At 36.4% G+C, this 19,046-nt stretch overlaps 1 protein-coding gene across 6 annotated transcripts; it reads right to left on the bottom strand.

Annotated features, from left to right (window-relative positions):
• Positions 1 to 1,980: 1,980 nt before the first annotated feature.
• LOC141634429 (uncharacterized) lies at positions 1,981 to 10,711 on the bottom strand. 6 transcript variants are annotated; one of them, XM_074446611.1, is made up of 11 exons: positions 10,610 to 10,711; positions 9,870 to 9,962; positions 8,969 to 9,071; positions 6,931 to 7,075; positions 6,267 to 6,335; positions 4,828 to 4,943; positions 4,177 to 4,234; positions 3,924 to 4,044; positions 3,278 to 3,325; positions 3,086 to 3,180; positions 1,981 to 2,598 (listed from the first exon to the last, which is right to left on the bottom strand). In XM_074446611.1, the coding sequence occupies exons 4-11, from the start codon at positions 7,030 to 7,032 to the stop codon at positions 2,497 to 2,499; spliced, it is 711 nt and encodes a 236-aa protein (XP_074302712.1). In that variant the 5' UTR covers positions 7,033 to 7,075; positions 8,969 to 9,071; positions 9,870 to 9,962; positions 10,610 to 10,711; the 3' UTR covers positions 1,981 to 2,496. The 6 variants fall into 6 exon arrangements, with proteins under 6 accessions (XP_074302712.1, XP_074302713.1, XP_074302708.1 ...); XM_074446612.1 differs by having other exon boundaries at positions 4,177 to 4,231; XM_074446607.1 differs by having other exon boundaries at positions 6,931 to 7,036; positions 10,610 to 10,689.
• Positions 10,712 to 19,046: the final 8,335 nt, after the last annotated feature.

Below are 19,046 nucleotides of genomic sequence, written 5' to 3'. Positions count from 1 at the left end.
TCTACAAACAACTAGTGTGCAAGATTCAATAAAGGGAGAAAATTTGGTGTAACTTGGTCAAACACTACTCCTTAAGCCACAAAGACACCTCTTTTCTTTCTTCAATAACTACCTAATACTACTTTCATAAGATGGTAAGAGTTTCCTTCCTAAGCTAGAAGAAAACAATTCTACTCATGTATTTTTCCCAAATGAAAACCACAGAAAGGATAGCACAAAAGAGCATTAACAAAGCCAAATGAAAGAGCTAGGATTAACTTGTGAGAGCTTAAACCAACTAACCCAAGACTAACTTTCAAACCTTATTCATAAAGTTACAAACTTTACAACAAATTCATAACAAAACAAGTTTGCTTCATATATTTCTAGAGATGTGAACACAAGGCTAGAGATTGCAATAGTTAGATGAAGAACATGTAAGGTTAATTACTCCCAACACACAAACATCTAACATAAACAAGTAAACAAAAGGAAATGAAATAATTATTGAAGAAAGATTAAGGAGTTCTTACAAAGCTTAAAGGAAGTAGAGGATTCCAAATTACACCAAGTAAAAAGGTCTAGCCTTCCATAACCATAGATGAATCCAAGGTTAATGGAAAGATTGACATCAAAATCCAACTAAAGATTACAACTTTCTCCAAAATACCAAGTTTTTCTCTTATACAAGTTTTTGAGATTATTCAATCATAAGGTGTTAATCTAGGTCTTCAAAACATGAGATATATATAGGGCTGCACCCCCTTCTAGGTTAAACCGTCTCATGAAGGCCCAAACACGGAATGTTAAGTTAAGCTCGTGTTTAATTAAGAAAGCGCAGGATCCGGGAAGAGGCGCAGGCTGCGCAAATTGGCGCAGGCTGCGCTTTTGACTGGACTCCAACTCTAAAATCTAATCATTAGCTTGGTCCTTTGCTTTCCCGTCTTCACTTGTCATTGTTTGGTTAGCGTGAGCTTCATATCCTGGTTGATGCAAAACGAAACCTTCACCTCGATTCATTGATATGGATGCTTGAATTTGTCTTATAAGATGAACAACCCAAGGTAAAGCTCATTGTGACCAAAGCTACAAGGAAGCGGAATAGGCTCGTGCATGTCCAAGATTAGTGCATAACTTGGCCTCAAAACTCGAATAAACAACCTAATAGACACAGTTAGATACGACACAATTGACTCCATCAGCGTTACATTACTTAATAAGAATTCCAAACTGAAATTGGTTAAATATTTATTTCTTATTCAATTTTCTTCTAATTTTAAATATTCAATATACGCTAAATATTTCGACTACTAAAATAGCAAATGTAATAGAGAAAATTATTTGTTGATTGATTTACACAAATAAGAACTTAGGAGGCTTTTGGTTAGAGGAAAGGAATAAGAAAAGGTAAGAAAGAATGGGTCTAGGCGTCGTTGCCCCACCCTAAGTTAGCTTTGGAATGTGGGTGTAGGGTGGGATGAGCAGATTCAGTGGGTGGTGCTAGCCACTGAAGGTGGAAACAACCGGTAGTAGGTTCGCCGGCGCTGGTGTTGGCCCATTAGTGATGTGGGCAATGGGTGGTCCAATACAGTGGGGGTGCGGGTTTGGGTGGTGATGGTGGGTAGGTTGGGGGTGATAGAATGGATGGGGAAAGGAAATAATGGTAAAGCCTTGCAGGGTGGGGGGGAACGAATGTAGAGGGATTAGGGGGGAAGGAGATGAGTAAGAGAATGATTGATGACATAAACAACCACTAACAAAGGAAACGAGGGTGTTTCTTTCCCTTTCTCTGTCCCTTCTCCTTTCGTAAAAAGCTAAATGTTTCAGCTTTGTAAACAAACAAAAAGAGTTGAATCAGTTGAAAAACTCAATACTACCATGTCCGACCATAGGTCCAAAAGCTACCATCTTGGCTTAGGTGGTAAAGTTATTTAAGCAATGGTATTCATGAATCGTGCCTCAACTCATTTCACAGTGAAACAAATAATTGAAAAAAAAAAATTGTCCGACAAAATAGTGCTTAGCATATTTCCAACAGCAAGTCCAACTGGTACCCACAATCCATTAACACACATCAGAGCATCAGTTACCTTAGTAAGCCGCGAACTAGCTCTCTGTATGTGTGCCACTAACTTACCATCTACAAAGGGTGCTTCTCTACGAATGGTACTAAACCGCTAGTTTGGATTACCCGAAAAAATAAGTATATACATATTACAACATCAAACTTGTGCGTTTCCACAACAGCCTAGTGCACTAAAGGCTTCCGTTGGGGGTGGAGTATAAGGGCTCAATGTGGCCAGTCTAACACCTACGTTGAAAACACAAAAGTTGTCTTCTGATCTATTCCAGGATTATGTTCACACGATAAACAAATTATCAACTTCTCACTCATGAACGCTAGTCAACCTGGCTCAAAATGAGCTAGGGAATTTTCACTGTCAATCGAATCCCAAGAAATTTCTAATACCTTGCTCATTGAATGATGCCCAATCCAGCCAAGAAGATTCTAAATGCCTATTTATATAAGAGGTTGTAAGCTGGTAGATCTTGTATTCTATGAACATCATCCAGAGACAACTCTCTTTCCAACTGTGTACGCGTTGCTTGAAGTACCTCCTGGACAAAAGAGCAGCTTACAGAATATCAGAGACGGAGGAATGGTTGAACAAAGGGTAGAACTAACATAGGGGTCATTTGGCATGTTAGTTTGGTTGTGCTGTGCTCTAAGACATCCCCTATGGCCAGGTTTGTATGGGTCAATGCCTATTGATGTTTTTATTGTTGAGTCCATTCATGAGTTAGGTTAATAAGGCCTAAATTCAGTCAACTCGGGTCATGCCTATTGATGTTTTTATTGTTTACTACTCCGTAGGCGAGAACTTAGATCACCTTTTTTTTTTTATTATTACACAATTGGGCTTGAGTACTTTTTGGATCAAGTCAATTCGGTTTGTGTCTCCTTTGAGTTGTTCAGTTCGTGCCTACTTCAGGTTCAGGTCTGTCTAAATCTAATCAATTTATTCATGTCGGTAAGTTCTGCCATTTCTAACAGAGGGCCGGGTTTTTATTAGCAAAAACCAAGTAAGGAGTAGGACTCAAGTACATTGAACTGCATATAAGAAGCATGCATAGCCAGCCACTGAGCGTCCATCATCTCAAATGCGATGCAAAATAGAACATCGAACGACTCTTCATCTTCTGCAATCAGTCATACCAAATCAAATTAATGTTGGGAGGAAAGAACAGCGGAACTTAGATTGTTGAACTGAAGTTATGATATTTGGAGGTAACTCACCCCCAAGCATTTTGACAAAATTTACGCCTGGTCTACATTTGGGCTTATCTGCAATCAGTTATACCAAGTCAGTCAGTAACATGTTTTATATTACTTCAAGTGACAAGAAGTATATTTTCTATTTGATAGTATACATTTCATATATAGCAAGTTTCACACACACTCACACACACACACACACACTCCCATTATTCTTGTAATTAAATCAGATAATATACTGGCAAATGTGCATATAGTCACTTTTAAATTGATTTTTGAGGGTATATATTGCTTCAATATATTGCCTCAAAGGTAAACACGTAAAGTTCAGGTGCTCATCTTGAATTTCTGCAAAATTCAGGACCCTGGTTTTTAGTTAACCCCTCCAAATTTCTCAATATAAACAAAGACTACTGCCTCACAATAAGATTCGTTTTACGATACTCTTTGTGCAAGATAAAATGAATACTGACCGCAGTTTTCCTGCCATAACGTGCACTAATTTTTACTAAATAAAACGCAATGGCAAAGACACACTGACAAGTCAAGGTGGCCAAATGACTTCCAACGGCATCTCAGAATGTCGAAAGCTCTGTCAAATAAAGCCTACCACACTTGAAAATTCAGTGCCAAAGAAAATCAACACACATCCATGGTAGAAACAAACCTGAAAATAGGTCCAACATCTGAATGAGCATAAATGTTATATTGATCCCAGCAACAGCAAATGGGTATTCCCACGTTGCTCGATCGCCATCTTCCTTGAACAGTAACCTATGAAAAGAAATCTGCATTCACAAGCAGACACGTACGACATAAAGTGTAAGAAACAAATCAAAACCATAACCTGAAGCAATCTAATCAATTGTAATCAACAATTGCAGTCAATATAAAACGATGTTGAGGAGCAGAAAGCCTACTGGATATGTTCGTCCAAAAAAGAGCAGTGTTTCCAGTGAAATGAAACCGCATCCCCTGCTGACAATAGTTGCAAGGTCGATAAGGAGTAACATCGTTTACATTATATTTAAGACGAAAATATTTATTCAACTATGGAAACTATTTGGTCTCTTTCTCTAAAAAATAAAAGGGGCTACAATAATAGTACGACAATATTTTACTTCAATCAAATTATTTACCCCAATGGATAAATCTTCGATTCCGACTGGTCCAGAACATAGTATACGATTGGGTTTGGGATATAATGGACTAAATTAAAAATAGTTCAAAAAAAATTTGCTCTTCTTTTTCATGAAGTAGTGGATGATCATTCGTTTTTCGTTTATTTCTGTTATTGAGAATAACATGTGACGTAACAATAATAACCAAATAAAATTGATTAGCAAATATAAATTCTTTAGTGAAGCAGCTTGATTTAAAGCCAAAAAACCTTCAAATACAGAAAATTAGTACTCCGTAATAAAGATGGAAGTTATCTCTTTCACTACTTTATCAATCCATCAAACAAATTCCTATATATGAAAAAGTGCAGCCATCAGTGGGATGACGTGGTCTACGGTTACTACAAATCACAAGTCTTCTAGACTAATTAGGTAGAGAGATAAATGTACCTGAAGTCTGTCGATGGATTCGGACCCTGCCAGCCCATATCTTTCCATTGCTCCGAGATCATACCATTGAGACGAACACTTGGAAATGCAGTATCCCACAATGCTCTCAGAGCTTCCTGCATCAGAAGGAGCAAAGTGGTTGGCATTGGAAGCATCAATTAAGACTGCGCACAACACGCTGGCGTATTTTCAATTCTAGCAACTATTGGGATTTTTGTACCAGAAGACAAGAACAGAAAAGGCATGAAACATAACAATATACATGATATTCTCTACTTCTATTAGATTGTGTCCCTCACTTGCTCAACCATTAGAATTTTTCACAAAATCGCTGAGTCCCACATTACGAGGCACATCCATGTCAGACCCTTCGACCAAGTCCGGGTAACATACAATAGAATGTGTGGAGAGAAGATTCCCCAAAAATGTATGTGAATAGAGATGTGTCAGAGCCTTCACATTTTCTATGAGTTGTAAAGTAGATGTCAGACAATCACGGTATAAAAATGTGGTATCAGTGGTCGTTGATGCAACAATTATAATATATTGGTATCAAGCTGTCATGAATGTAGTGTAACGGGTAACTATTAATGCAATCACAATTACCATAAGTTTACCAAATACATCAAATTTTCATGTCTTTAAGATTTGAAAATCGAGTTCATTTTCGTGATTGAAGTCTATCTTTTGTGTTATCACTTCTCTTTAACAAGTCCCTTAAGAGTTATAACCTCTTTTTCCTCAAAAAAGACACAAGTCCCTGATACTTTTGTCGAAAAATAGCCGTTTGTATGGATTTAGTCATGGTAACCATCCATTCTAAACTATCCATTGCACTATTCATGGTCTACGAGACGATACTTTGATAACATTTTTCGCCATTTAATACCATGGAATAAAGCAAACCATGCAAAATTTAAGAGTACAGAACTATACTTTCAGAATCAGGAATCAAAACTAATCAAATAAAGGGATAGTGCTTTCAAAAATGCTCCAAGCACACAAAATTTGTATGAATATGAAGAAGCAACAGACAAATGCAGGATTGGTCCACATTCAGAAAAGGTTTATGTTGAGGATGCTTTTATTCAAACATTATGGTCTAATTTTCTAACTATTATTTTTTTAACATCAAATTTGGAAAGGACTACGAAACTTATTATGATCCATTGAGCCTAGGTCAGGACTCAGGAGAGCGAATAATCAATCAGCCTAAAGGATGGTTTTTCCCAAACCTAATCGGCAATAGAAGAAGTAACTCCATGCCATTCAAGTGATAAACTACGTCTTCTTTCATTAATGTGCACTTTCAAAAGTATAACGTAGTGGTTGGATATCTTCAAGATTTAAACCATATGAAACAGACAACGCCATCTAAAAAATACATATAGACCACACATACAAAGTTACAAACACACACTTTAAAAAGAGGACCATACTTGGTGATCCGGCCGATTTTCGTCGAACGGTACTTGCAGTCGATCTTGGAGCCTTTGAAGCCTTAGCTCCTGCCAAAAGCCAAAATAAATTACACAAAGCTACTTTGACTTTAATGGGTTTATTATGAAGTTTTTAAGAACAGAATGAAAAATAGCATCAACAACACAGGTTGCCATCGAGCACGTCTTCTGTAAGATTTGAAAAGGCCAAAAATATAGAACAAAATAGTCTTTAGCATACCCCTTTTTCAGGGATATAAATACAGAGTAATATTAATGGTTGTTAGATGATGTTATATTTAATCTTAGTAGCACAAGTGTTTTTGTTGTAACAAAACCAATGAGTTGTTGACATAATTAACAATGCTTCTTATCTGTGGTTTAGGTTAATGGGTCAATTGTCGAATGTCTACTACACATCTCCTCCAAAAAAGGCAATGTGTGCTCCGAAGAGGAGAAAGATGCAAATAGGTTTCAATAAGATACAAGGAAAACCACATGAATCAACTTGCCATGAGCATGCTGGTCATATTCCGTAAATACCTAGTGTTGATAGTCCTACCACTTTAAAACACCAATAGCACCTTCGAAGTGTATCCAGTATTTATTCATGAATGATTTAAATTAAAAATGAAGACCTCAATATATAAACAGTTCCTTTTACCTGAATGGGACTTAACTGGTAGTCAAGAAATCTTTCACTTCCGTGACGCCTAAGACCTGTTCGATGAAGAATTCCGCCAAACCATGTTCGGGATCCAACCATAGCACTAGCTCAAACCACCATACATAGACATCAATAAAAACTTCTGTGTAAGAAGAAATTCATGCATTATACAAGGGTTAAATCTTAGTAACCATTAGTCATAAAATTATGTTCAACATAATCCTTTTTTGACTCAAGTTCCATCATTATTCATAAAATTGAACAAAAGATTGAACTGTTTGCTTCACATTAACCTAAAACAATAATGTAATACAAGTATTGTAAACTCTGTTTCCTCCATAGTTAATACATCACATGAGAAACGAAATAAGAATTTCAATAAAGTGCAATATGTAGCATCTTAAATTCACGACTTGATAGCTTAGTAACCTGGACAGAAATAAGGATGATATATGAGATGGTGATCTTTCAGCTCACAGCTCATAAGACATGTACCCTTCTTCACTTCCCATCCCAAGCTATGTTTCTCATAACAAACACTATGTTTGAAAAGAGAGAAATGGAGAAGGAAATGGGAGCGTTTTGAAATCTGTTGTATGGATAATCCATTGAAAGGGTGAAGAAAGAAAGAAAATGTTGGGATAAGGCGGCATAAGGCAAATCAGACTTATAAAACTAAAAATTGATGTTACTTCTAATGTCCAACTAGGCTGAAAATGTTTGAATAAGGCCACATCAAGACATATGGATTCTACTCTTAAATATACTACTCTTTCATCAAGCAGATTGAGTTACCTAAGAAGCCAATCAGACTTATAAAAGCTGAACATTGACGTTACTGTTAATGTCCAACTATACTACAGTAACAAACCAAAATTATCATAGAAGATAAATCCTTTCAGTTCTCTCAATAAGACACCCATCATCAGACCCTCTTTAAGCAACGTTACTGAAATAGTATCTAACTACATTATACTCCCTCCATCCCGGTCATTTGTTGTCCTTTGATTTTGGCACAAAGACCAAGGAAAGGGGAGGAGGTCAATTACTAAATGACAAGTGGAATAAATTGAGTGTGAATGATCAAATTACTCATCAAATTCATTCTTAAAATAGAAAGGACAACAAATGACTGAAACACCCCAAAATGGAAAAGGACAACAAATGACCGGGAGAGAGGGAGTAGATGATTAGAGGGTATTTAAGTATGAAGAACCAGGGTTACCTAATTCGCTGGCCTAGGGTGCGAATTGCAAATTAATACGCGCGTATTAATTCGCAATTCGTTTTCGAATTAATTCGCACTAATTCACGAAGTATATATTAAAATTAGCGAATTCCTAAAGTTCGATTCGTGTATTAAAAACTAAAAATTCAATATGAATTTGCCTATTTTAGGGAGTCTTTTCGTCTTTATCCTTTAAAATTCTAGGCATTTCCTTTGGGAATATTGAGTAAGGACTAATAGTCATAAACAGCTACCCAAATTTTACAATAAGACGGTCTTACGACGGTCTCACACTGTGAGACGATTTATTTTCAAAAGCAAATATATTATAAAATACTAAAACAAAAAATTAATTGTAAGAAAATATCCTAATTCAGAATGTAATTAAGAACTCTTATAAGCGTATTAGTAATTACGAATTCGCGAATTACTTTTTTTTGTAATACTTTGCGTATTGGATTCCCTATTTTGAGCAAATTGCGAATTCGAATTATGCGTATTATGAATTCGATAACCCTGTGAAGAACTATGAACCATCTTTGTTACAAGATATTTTCAAAAATTCAAATTCCAGTTTCAAACAATGCACAAAATTACTATCCCTCCAGTGAAAAAAAAAAAAAAAGAACTAACATAATAAGTGGAACTAGTTTCTAAGAAAAATTGAGGGCTCACTTGGAATGAAGGTAACTATTATCGAAGTATAGAGCTTAAAACAGAAAAAATAAAATAAATAAATAGGAGATTCAAAAGCAGAGAAATCAATGCTTAACGGTAGATTTTACAGCTCTAAGAGACGATACTCACTGTAACATCGAGATAGTTGAGATATTAAGCTAAAAGATCGTTGCACCCATTTAAAGTCATCATCATGTTTCTTTTTCTGCCAATAAATCTCATCCCCGACTACCTGCAATTGAAGTACGACAGCTACCATCAGTTTCAGAACCAACACATCACAAACATTATAACTTGTTTTCTTAACATTTAGGGTCTGTTTGGATTGATGTATTTGGAGAGAAAAAAAAGGGAGGGAGAGTAGGGGATTTAAAATCCCTTATTTGGATAGCAAATGAGTGTGGAGGGAAATGGAGGGGAGGGGGGGGGGGGCCGGGGAATTTTGGAGGGATCCAATTCCCCTCCTCCAAGCATAATCAAAATCTCTCCACAATAGGCAAAATTTGGAGGAAAATTTTATCCAAACAAACATACAATTTCTCTCCAAATCTTGTCTATTGTGGAGAGATTCAAGGGATTGTAAATCCCCTACTCTCCCTTCCTTTCTTTTTCCTCTAAATCTCTCAATCCAAACACACCCTTAGAAAACTTTTAAGGTAAGGACTTTCAGTATAGGTTTTACCACAAGCTAAAGCCTAGAAACAACCACTCCGTATATGACATAATGACCTTTCATCTTGGATCCACCAAATAAAAGACGACGACCTGACAACTTCTTACAACACTAGAAGACGAGACATGAGATCTCAGCAGCACAAAATGTGACATCAGATTGACGGCAAAGCAGTAATATCTCAAACTATAGGAACTCGTCATTTTTCACCAATGCCAAAATCTAAGAACTTGCTCAACGATGGAAGAACCTCCCATTTAGTGCTACGGAGTACAACAATAACATTGGAAAATACTCCCACCATCCCGGTCATTTGTTTAACTATTCCATTTTTAGGTATCTTGGACAATTGTTTACCTTTCTATTTTGGGTATGCTTTTGATGAACAATTTGATCCTCTGCACTTAATTTGGTCCACTTATCATCAAATAATTGGTCCTCTCCTTCTTCCTTGTTTTTGTGGCAAAACCAAAGGTAAACAAATGATTGGGACAAAGGGAGTATCAACTAATTAGAGGCAAAATTCATTTTAATCTCCAAGCTGCAATAATAACAATAATCAAAAAGAAAAGGAAAATGCTCCTCAAAAAAAAAAAAAAAGGAAAATGAATTTAAATTAAATCAATGTAATAACCAATAATCTAAAACAAGAAAAATGTGAATATAAAAAAGAAAAAGCATAAGCTTGGATCATACATTCATACGAAAACGATGAAAAAGCCAATTTGCAGAGGGGTGGTAACCATTTTAACAACTGAAACGCTAATTTAAAGAACAAAACCGCGGTATGGCTAACTTTGCAAAGGTAAAGGGATCGATGTCGCCATAATTACATTTTTCACCTAAAAACATAAATGCTAGAAATCTAATATTTTCCTGAATTATGTCTTCCAATGTATGAAGATATCAAAATAAATCAAAAAAAAGGCGCAACAAAGTCAAAGTAATGCATTTTACAATAAATTTGATCAACATTGCATTATACAGTACAAGTTTCTAACAATTAAATAAATAAAACAAATATGACATTATTATGGCATACCCACAAATTAAAAGTAACCAAAATATTCAAAAAGAGAATCTTGAATTACTTTTACCTGGTAAAAATTAGGAGGTGGGTATGGCGGTGATGGTGGAAAGAGAGGGGTAAAATAGGAATAAAATGGTGATTTTGTGAGGTTTGTATAACAAAAATGGGCATTTTGAGGAGAAAGGTGAAGGAGAAGGAATTGGGTAAATTGGGAGGGAAAATGTTTGGTTCAGGTTTGAGTTATTAGTGAAACGGTTGGTAAACTACTACTGCACATTTTTTTACACTAATTGGAGATCGTCTTTCCAAAAAAAATTTACTTTTTTTAATGGCATTTTGGGTACAACAACCGGTTTGATGTTACTGTCTTGTCCCGATTAGTAGTTAACTATTGTTTGTGGCACAAAGATTTAAGGAAATAAAGATAGATGACTTTGAACCCTACAAAGAACACCGCTCACACATGGAAGAGGGTTACAAAAATCTGGATTTCGAAATATCGTTGACGTTTTGTAGCGAATCGACGCTTTTCATTAAAAAAATTTCCCATGTGTACATTCATGTTTTTTCAATTTCTATTTTATACCCTCCCTTTTCCCTCCTTTCTCGAATGTATCTCTTATACCCTTGAAGTTAACAAATGACTATAACCATAACCTAAATTGAGTTAGACGTTAAATTCTCCGTTAATAGGCTCATGTGGATGACGATTTGGTTATTTAGCTCTTTTATATTGACATTATTTTTGTGCTTCTTTACTATCTCCTTGCTTTATTGTCCTCGTATTTGCTACTTCTTATTTCTTTTCATGTCTCCTTCATTTTCCCAAATTTCACCTATTCATTTCGCCACGTCTTCTTCAATTTTGCCGCTTCTTCCTTCCTTTTTTTACTTTCTTTATTTTCTCAATTTTAAGTTCTTAATTAGCTCCTTTATGTAATCCCCCCTCCCCTCATACTCCCATTTTTTTTCCAGTTGCACTATACAAGTCATCGTCCGTCCTCTACCGTGAGAAATTACCCAATTAATGGGCTTTATTTTACGAACAAAATTTCCAGTTTATGAAGGTAAAGATAATTTTATAATTATGTGTTTCAATTTTAGAAATTATAATATCTTAAAGATGATGTTTATATAGGTTTGCTCACAAAAAAGAAATTTACAGTCAAACACATTGCAATTCACTGTAAAATTTTCTAAGATAAGATCTATGAAATTGCCCAGAGTGAATTGAGCAGGAATTAAGAGAAATGGACATATGAAATTAAAAATATAAAGGAGCAATTGTGATGAACGCAGAAAAGATGCATGAACAATGTGAAAGGATTTATGAGTGATTTAATTAAGAAAGCTTTATAATCCATGTCATTATCTACCAACAAGTCAACCCATTTGTCCAACTCAGCACGTTAACGGAGTATTTGACGTCAGACACACCTTAGGTCACGGTTTAGAATCATTAGTTAACTTCAAGGGTATACGAGATACATTCCCGAAAAGAAGAAGTATAAAATAGAAATTGAAAAAACACGAGGATACACAAAAGAAAAACCTTAAAAAAAACGATACACACATTTGACTTTCTCTTTCCCCTCCCTCTTACTCTCTCTTTCCCTCTTACACTACAATCACCATCACCTCTCGACACCCGCAGCACTACACCACCACTTACCTTTCCCTCTTACTCTCTCTTTCCCCCTTACAACCACCACCCCTAGCGCAGCACTAGCCACCACCGCACCCGCCACCACTGTCCACCAAGAACAAGTAAGTTGGCATCAACCTATTTATTTTACTCCCTCCTATTCTTAATAACCCTCCCCTTTTAGGGAGGGCACGGGAATTAAGGGAGGAGAGTATTATATGGTAAAGTATTGTAGTGGGGTAGGAGACTGGAGAGAGGGAAGATATTATGTGATTAAAATAAGTATTGTTGTGGGGTAAGGTAATTAAAATAAGTATTGTTGTAGGGTAAGGTGATTAAAATAAGATAAAGTATGAGTATTGTGGGGTATTGTTGTGGGGTGGGGTGATTAAAATAAGTATAAAAGTTTACCAAATAAGGAAATGGGGAGAGTATTGTGAATAGACGAAAAAGAAAATAGGGAGAGTTATTTAGAATAGGAGGGAGTATATTATTTGGCTTGTATTAGGTCAGGATTTAAATGGTTTTGGATTTATTGCTTGCCTTGGTTGTTGATTTGAATCAAGTTTTTGCGTTGTTATTCTTAATTTGTGCCCTCGTGTTGCGATGTTTTTGCTTGGTTGTTAATTGTAACGATTTTTGCCTCGAAATGAAATGGGGCGTTCAATTCCACCACCGGGGTGGAGGCTTTGAAATTAGTCGTCCACCATGGGGGACGCTTGGACGTTGAAATTCATTGTCCAAGCCATGGTTGGACGTTGAAATTCAATGTTTGACCATAGTCTGGACGATGAATTGTTTTGTCTGGCCATGATTGGACGATTAATTGGATTTTTGACATATTTTGGGTGTTTTATATATATATATATATATATATATATATATATATATATATATATATATATATATATATATATATATATATATTTTAGGTCGGGGTCGTGCGAACTAAAGTTCCGTATTTAACCGCATACGAACTCCCCCAAATCAATAAAACACGCGCGTCATCCCCTGACTTCATTCAATCTCATTCTTATCCCCCCTACCACCACATCTGACTTCCTTCTCCCCCATCCACTATCACCACCGCCGCCACCGCCACCACCGCTACTAAGCGTCTCATTTCACTACCCTCGTTTCATCTCCAACTTCCGTCTAATTAACATTCTCTCTTCCGCATTTCCTCTATGCAGGCCATCGATACACATGCACACTAACTCCATTACTACACCTCCATATTCAGAAAGGTAAGCTTTAATTCCAACTTCTATTTCCATTTTTCATGAATTATCTACAAAATTAGGTTTTACTAAACAATTGGAATTCGAAAACTTAGGGTTTAGTAATTGATTTTGAGATCGTATTTTGTCAAACAATTTTGTGATTTTGATGGTAGATAATGCATATATATTACCCATTTGCATATGTGCTATGTCGTCGATGAAACTATCTGATTTATTCAGCGACAGGTACTCGCCGGTGAATGTGCATGTAGTGGTCGTTTGGGTGAGGTACTGGTCGTGGGGATGATTGGTCAGGTGGTGTTGTAGGTTTTGGTAGTGGATACACTAAATACTAGCCCAGGTGCACATGGTATTACTACCGGATGCACAGGTTGATTTGTGTATCCGGTAGTAATACCATGTGTATCCGGTACTAATAACATGTGTATCTGAAGTAGTAATAAGGCTATTTTGGTGCTGGGGGTATTTTAGTTTTATTGCTAATATTCATTTATGTTCTGTTTAGCCTTTAATGTTTAGTTATTGACTTATTCGCGCCTAATGTCAAAGCCTTCAACAGCTACGGAGTAGTATTTAGGAGTATACTACCTATCATGAGAGGTCAGAACTAATTATCACCATTTTGTGGATTTTTTAAAAGTTATTGCAGTCGGTTTTAGCTAAAAACACGACCTTGATAGAAAACAAGAGCTACTATTATGCGTTATAGTTGAAGATACAATTTTTGGAGTGAACTCTAACGAATTGTCACCATTTTGTAGATTTTGGTAAGTCTAAGTCTACGTTTCAGGAGGTCACCGAGACTGATGTCACTTTCGCTGACGTTGCTGGTGTTGATCAGGTAATTTCAGCTCAGTTTAGTTCGGTTTTTTTTAGTTCAGTTGCGTTTAGCAAAATTCAGTTCAGTTCCGGTTTTTTAGTACCATTCGGTCTAGCAAATTTCTGTTCAGTTCGGTTATTGCAAAATTTCAATTCAGTTCGGTTTAAGTTTCGTTGCGTCTTGCAATGTTCAATTCAGTTTGGGTTTTTTGTTCAGTTTTGTGTAGCAAATTTCAGTTTAGTTCGGTTTTTTAGTTCAGTTCGGTTTTTTAAATTCAGTTGTTATTTAGTAGATTGACAGTAGTTTCCGCATTTCGTTATATCATCTTCGCCTAATTGTTGAGGATTACGAAGTAGTGTGGAAGTTTATTTAGTAGATTAGCAGTAATTAGTACATTCAGGATTAGTGTGGAGTTTAAGGATGAGCTTGGCGAACTGAACGATTTGCTGCTGACAATTTACCTTGCTTGCTGGAATTTTGATTTTGCTGCGAGATTGTTTGATTGTTTGACGGTGACAGAATTCATGCTTAGCTAAATTATAGCTAGGACTAATTAGATGGAGTGTTAGATAACTAAATACGGAGTACATAGTTTTTGTTTTCCGTCTCTTTTCTTAGATTTAGTGTCAAATAAGTTTGAGCATTGAAAATCAGGTTGGGTTTGAATGAATTGGTTTCAAGGAGGATCACTGCAGTTTATCTGAATTTAGTCCGAGGAAGATTACTGTAGCTTGTTTGTATTCAGTCTAGTGAAGATCAGTCTCATTTAGCATTATCGATGACTCAATGACTTTTAGTCAAGCGACATTGCTTTCAGAGTTATAATTGGCAAAATAGTGAAAAGAAGAAAGTGCTATTGTGCTTAGTATATAGGATATGCTCTCGCTTTACCTGTACTCAACATTTTGACTGGCCATGATTTGAAGAGTTCTCAATTTGATTAATTTTATTACTCCATCTGTTTTCAGTTTGATTGATTAACGCAATGTCCTAGTTTCCGACATTCATTACCTTATTTGCAAAACTGATGCAAATTTATTTTCCCATGGTTTCAGGTCAGCACTGAGCATTTGTTCATACCGTAGGTCTCATATATGAAGATCAACTTTACTAAGAACCACGTAGTATTTTTTGAGCTTCCTAATGTAGTTTTGTGAGTTTGGGGTTTGCTGTTTTGCAACACTTGTGAAAATAAACTAGAAATTTTGTGTCTGTTTGGACGTTCCGCCAGCTATCTTAGCGCTAGCGGAGATTGATTTACTCTAATAATATCATGCTTCATGTTTGCCTCAAAAAGAAAAGTCAGTGACTGTAATTTTCCATGATTAATATTTATAATCCTTTATTTGTAATGCTTAATTTGGTTTCTTATATTGTTTTTGACGTCTTTTCAAGTTCAGTAAGTTCATAAGTTGCTTAACAAAAGTATGTTTTTTCAGTGTAAATCATCCGGTTTTAAGTCGGGTAGACTAATATTGTGAGTTTTGGATTCAATTATTCATTTTGTTATGTTTCTCTTCTAAATTTATTTGTTATTGTTCTAACTTCAAAGCATCATCAATACTTGAATTGCCTCCTTAGAATGACTATGATCCTAAAACCTTTTGTTTAAAGGCTATTATTTTTTTGCTTTATTTTGAATATGAACTTGCAGGTAACCATCGAATTCAGATACCTCGAATCGTCGGTGAAACAAGGGAGGCAGAAAAGTGCGGCAGAATTCGTAAGCATTGACATGCTCGATGTGGTCTACATCAAGATAGCGGAATCTGAACCTAAGATAAAAGGTGCGTAGATTATAGGGAGGTGAACTGAGTTTTTGGAGAATGTTGTCGACAGTGGTAAAAAAGGAGCAAAGCTCGCAGCAGTTGGATAAATTAAACCCTAAAAAGTTAGAGTGAACCCTTTCCAAAGGGAAATGAGATCAAGCGATAGAGACGGGTATCCTTTATTAGAGGTATGTATCTAGCAACACGAAGGAGTGTATTTAGCTAGTTAGAAGTATGTATCTAGCAAACTAGAGGTATGTATCTAGAAACTTAAAAATGTGTATCTAGCTAGTTAGAGGTATGTATCTACCAATTTAAACGAGTGTATGTAGCTAAATAAAGGTATGTATCTAGCAACTTAAATAAGTGTATCTAATACTTAATGTGATCAAACAAGGGAGAGAGTATCCTAAATTTAGGACGGAAACGAATTTAGAGTTTAAATCATTAGAGCTATTCCAATTGTAAGCCAAATTTTTACTCCATGCTAACTTAAAGTTGGCAAATGAGATTTATAAAGCATTTACTAACGTGTTTGTTTACTAATATATTCCAGCTAATTTGTGTGGGTACTAATATTGTTATCTTTTTCTATCATAATTTTCCTAATTTTCATCCAAAGTAATGAATTTGTTTGTTTTACTCCAGTGACAAGCCGTAAGGCTTGGGTTCTTTGTGATTGGAATTGTTTGTAAAATCGTAAGTCATTTGAGTCCTCAAATTAACTGCAACCGAAAGACGAAAGTAGTTATTATGATGTGCACAAACAAGTCGAGGGGAGTTTCAACTTGAAAGCCTCTCACGTTTACCCAACTTTCAGCCTAAAAGTATTCATTTGAGCTCTTAATCACATTCTTTAACTGATGCATCTTTCCTAGAGAAAAAAATTTGAAAACGAAGGCGTTATAAAAAGACAGTAATTTGTTTAGCTTAAGATTAACTTCAACTATTAGTGTTAGATTGACGTTGAACGAAATTGTGAACGTTAGGAATTGAAATTTCATAATAACACTGAATATAAAGTAAATCGCTTTAGTAATTTAATTTAAATACAATTACATAATTTGTCAAGACTCAAGAAAGACAAAATGGGAGGGCCAGAGAGGTTCTACAGATATTCATCATATTAATATAGCTAGATACACAACTTAATATTATTAGATACACAAGCTAATACTATTAGATACACAATATTATACTTCCAGATAAACAAATTAACTTGTGTATCTAGAATGATATTAGTATGTATCTGGGATGTAAAATTGTGTATCCACCTCCTCCGACCAAGCCCACCACCTACCACCGCTGTTTGTGGGAAGTTGTACAATAAGAGCCGTAATAATTTGTGTAACCTGTAGTAATATCATGTGTATCCGGACTTGTATTTTGTGTATCTACCGCTCCATTACGATCCACCAAGCCCACCACCTACCACCGCTGCTGCCGTCACCACCATCACCGCCGCCAGCCTACCACTCTCACCGCCATTTTACCACCACACAACAACAATCAGCCCAACACCATACAACCACGACGACCACAAACTGAGGCGTCTTCCACGACCACCACAAGCCTACCACCACCAAGTCCGCCACAATCCCAATCCATCTACTGTATCACCGCATAAGGACACCCTCCCCCACAAACACCATCCTCACACAACCAGATAGTGAACCTCGATAAATTAAACACCAATTTGGAGCCCAGATCTACAAGACAAGAAGTAACATTCAAAAAATTACTCCACCTGAGAAGTTGTCGACAAACTTCAAGCTAGAATAATGGCCTTCGTGAACTTTGTCGACTCGTCGTCGACGAAATTTGGATGAAGAATGACGGAAGGGTGAGCGTTTCATTGCCCATATAGAGGTTGAATGGAGAAGCATATGCGCCGTTGATGTGTGATTACTTGCCCATTGATCTTAACTCCGGCAGAAATTACAAGTCGTCGAACCTCCGACGAGGCAAACCGGCGTTCTGAGTGTTTGGCATTTGTGTCGGGGATGTGAGGGAAATGAGGAGTTGTTTGAATGGAGGACAAGATGCATCATCGGTGACGTCGTCGGTGGCATCGACGGAGGTGGCCGGTGAAGCACGGTACTCTGGCCCCGACGATTTGATGTCGTGGGAGGTAGGGGTGAAAGAGAAAGGGATTGTAGGATTTGTGGTATGTGGGGTTAGTATTTGTTGGTTTGTGTGAGTACTGTGCATACGTGGGTCATTGGTTCTTTTAATTTGACAGCTATTGCTTTAGTTCGTAAGTTCGCACCGAACTTTAGGTTCGCACAGGATCCTATTTCTATATATATATATATATATATATATATATATATATATATATATATATATATATATATATATATATATATATATATATATATGGGCGGGTTCAGGCACGAACTGACTTACGGTGCAAACCGTACGAACTGCCTTAAATCAACAAACACGTGACTACCACCCGCCGACATTAAAAGCTTTCAAACTTACACAAACCAACCCTGCTGACATGTTTTCTTTCATCCCCTTCCACCACCCACTACCCTCCCTCCACCTCCTCAGACCACCACCCTCCGACGGCGATCTACTTGACGGGACTCTGACGCCGATCACGCAGACGCGACTCTGTCGCCGACAATCTTGCTTTTCATCTTATCCATTCTTGTTTTTAATGTCTCCTCGTTCTATCATTCACGCAATCGCCATTGCTCCGGTGACCAATTCCTTTCTCCGGCGACTCGCTCCAGCATGCTATCGCTGAATTTCCATTGCATCTCCCTTTTCAGGTGAGTTAGTTATTTTCAACTCCTAAAAATTTGCGATTTTAATTATAGATCTACTAAAAATGAGGTGGAAATTCGAAAAAAAAAACGTTGTAAAAATGGACTAGTCGATACATTTTGACTCGGGAAATGTGCTCCTCAGCTAAATTTGAAATAAAACAAAATACCATGTGTTGCTACATCGTAGCTGAATCATATATCATGTGAGATTAAATTATTTTAATTGATGGTATTTTGAGTTTTATT

Source organism: Silene latifolia, chromosome Y (genome assembly GCF_048544455.1).
Source record: "Silene latifolia isolate original U9 population chromosome Y, ASM4854445v1, whole genome shotgun sequence".
NCBI lineage: Eukaryota > Viridiplantae > Streptophyta > Magnoliopsida > Caryophyllales > Caryophyllaceae > Silene > Silene latifolia.
Note: the sequence above shows the minus strand (reverse complement) of the source record. Positions and strands in the feature narration are given on the sequence as shown.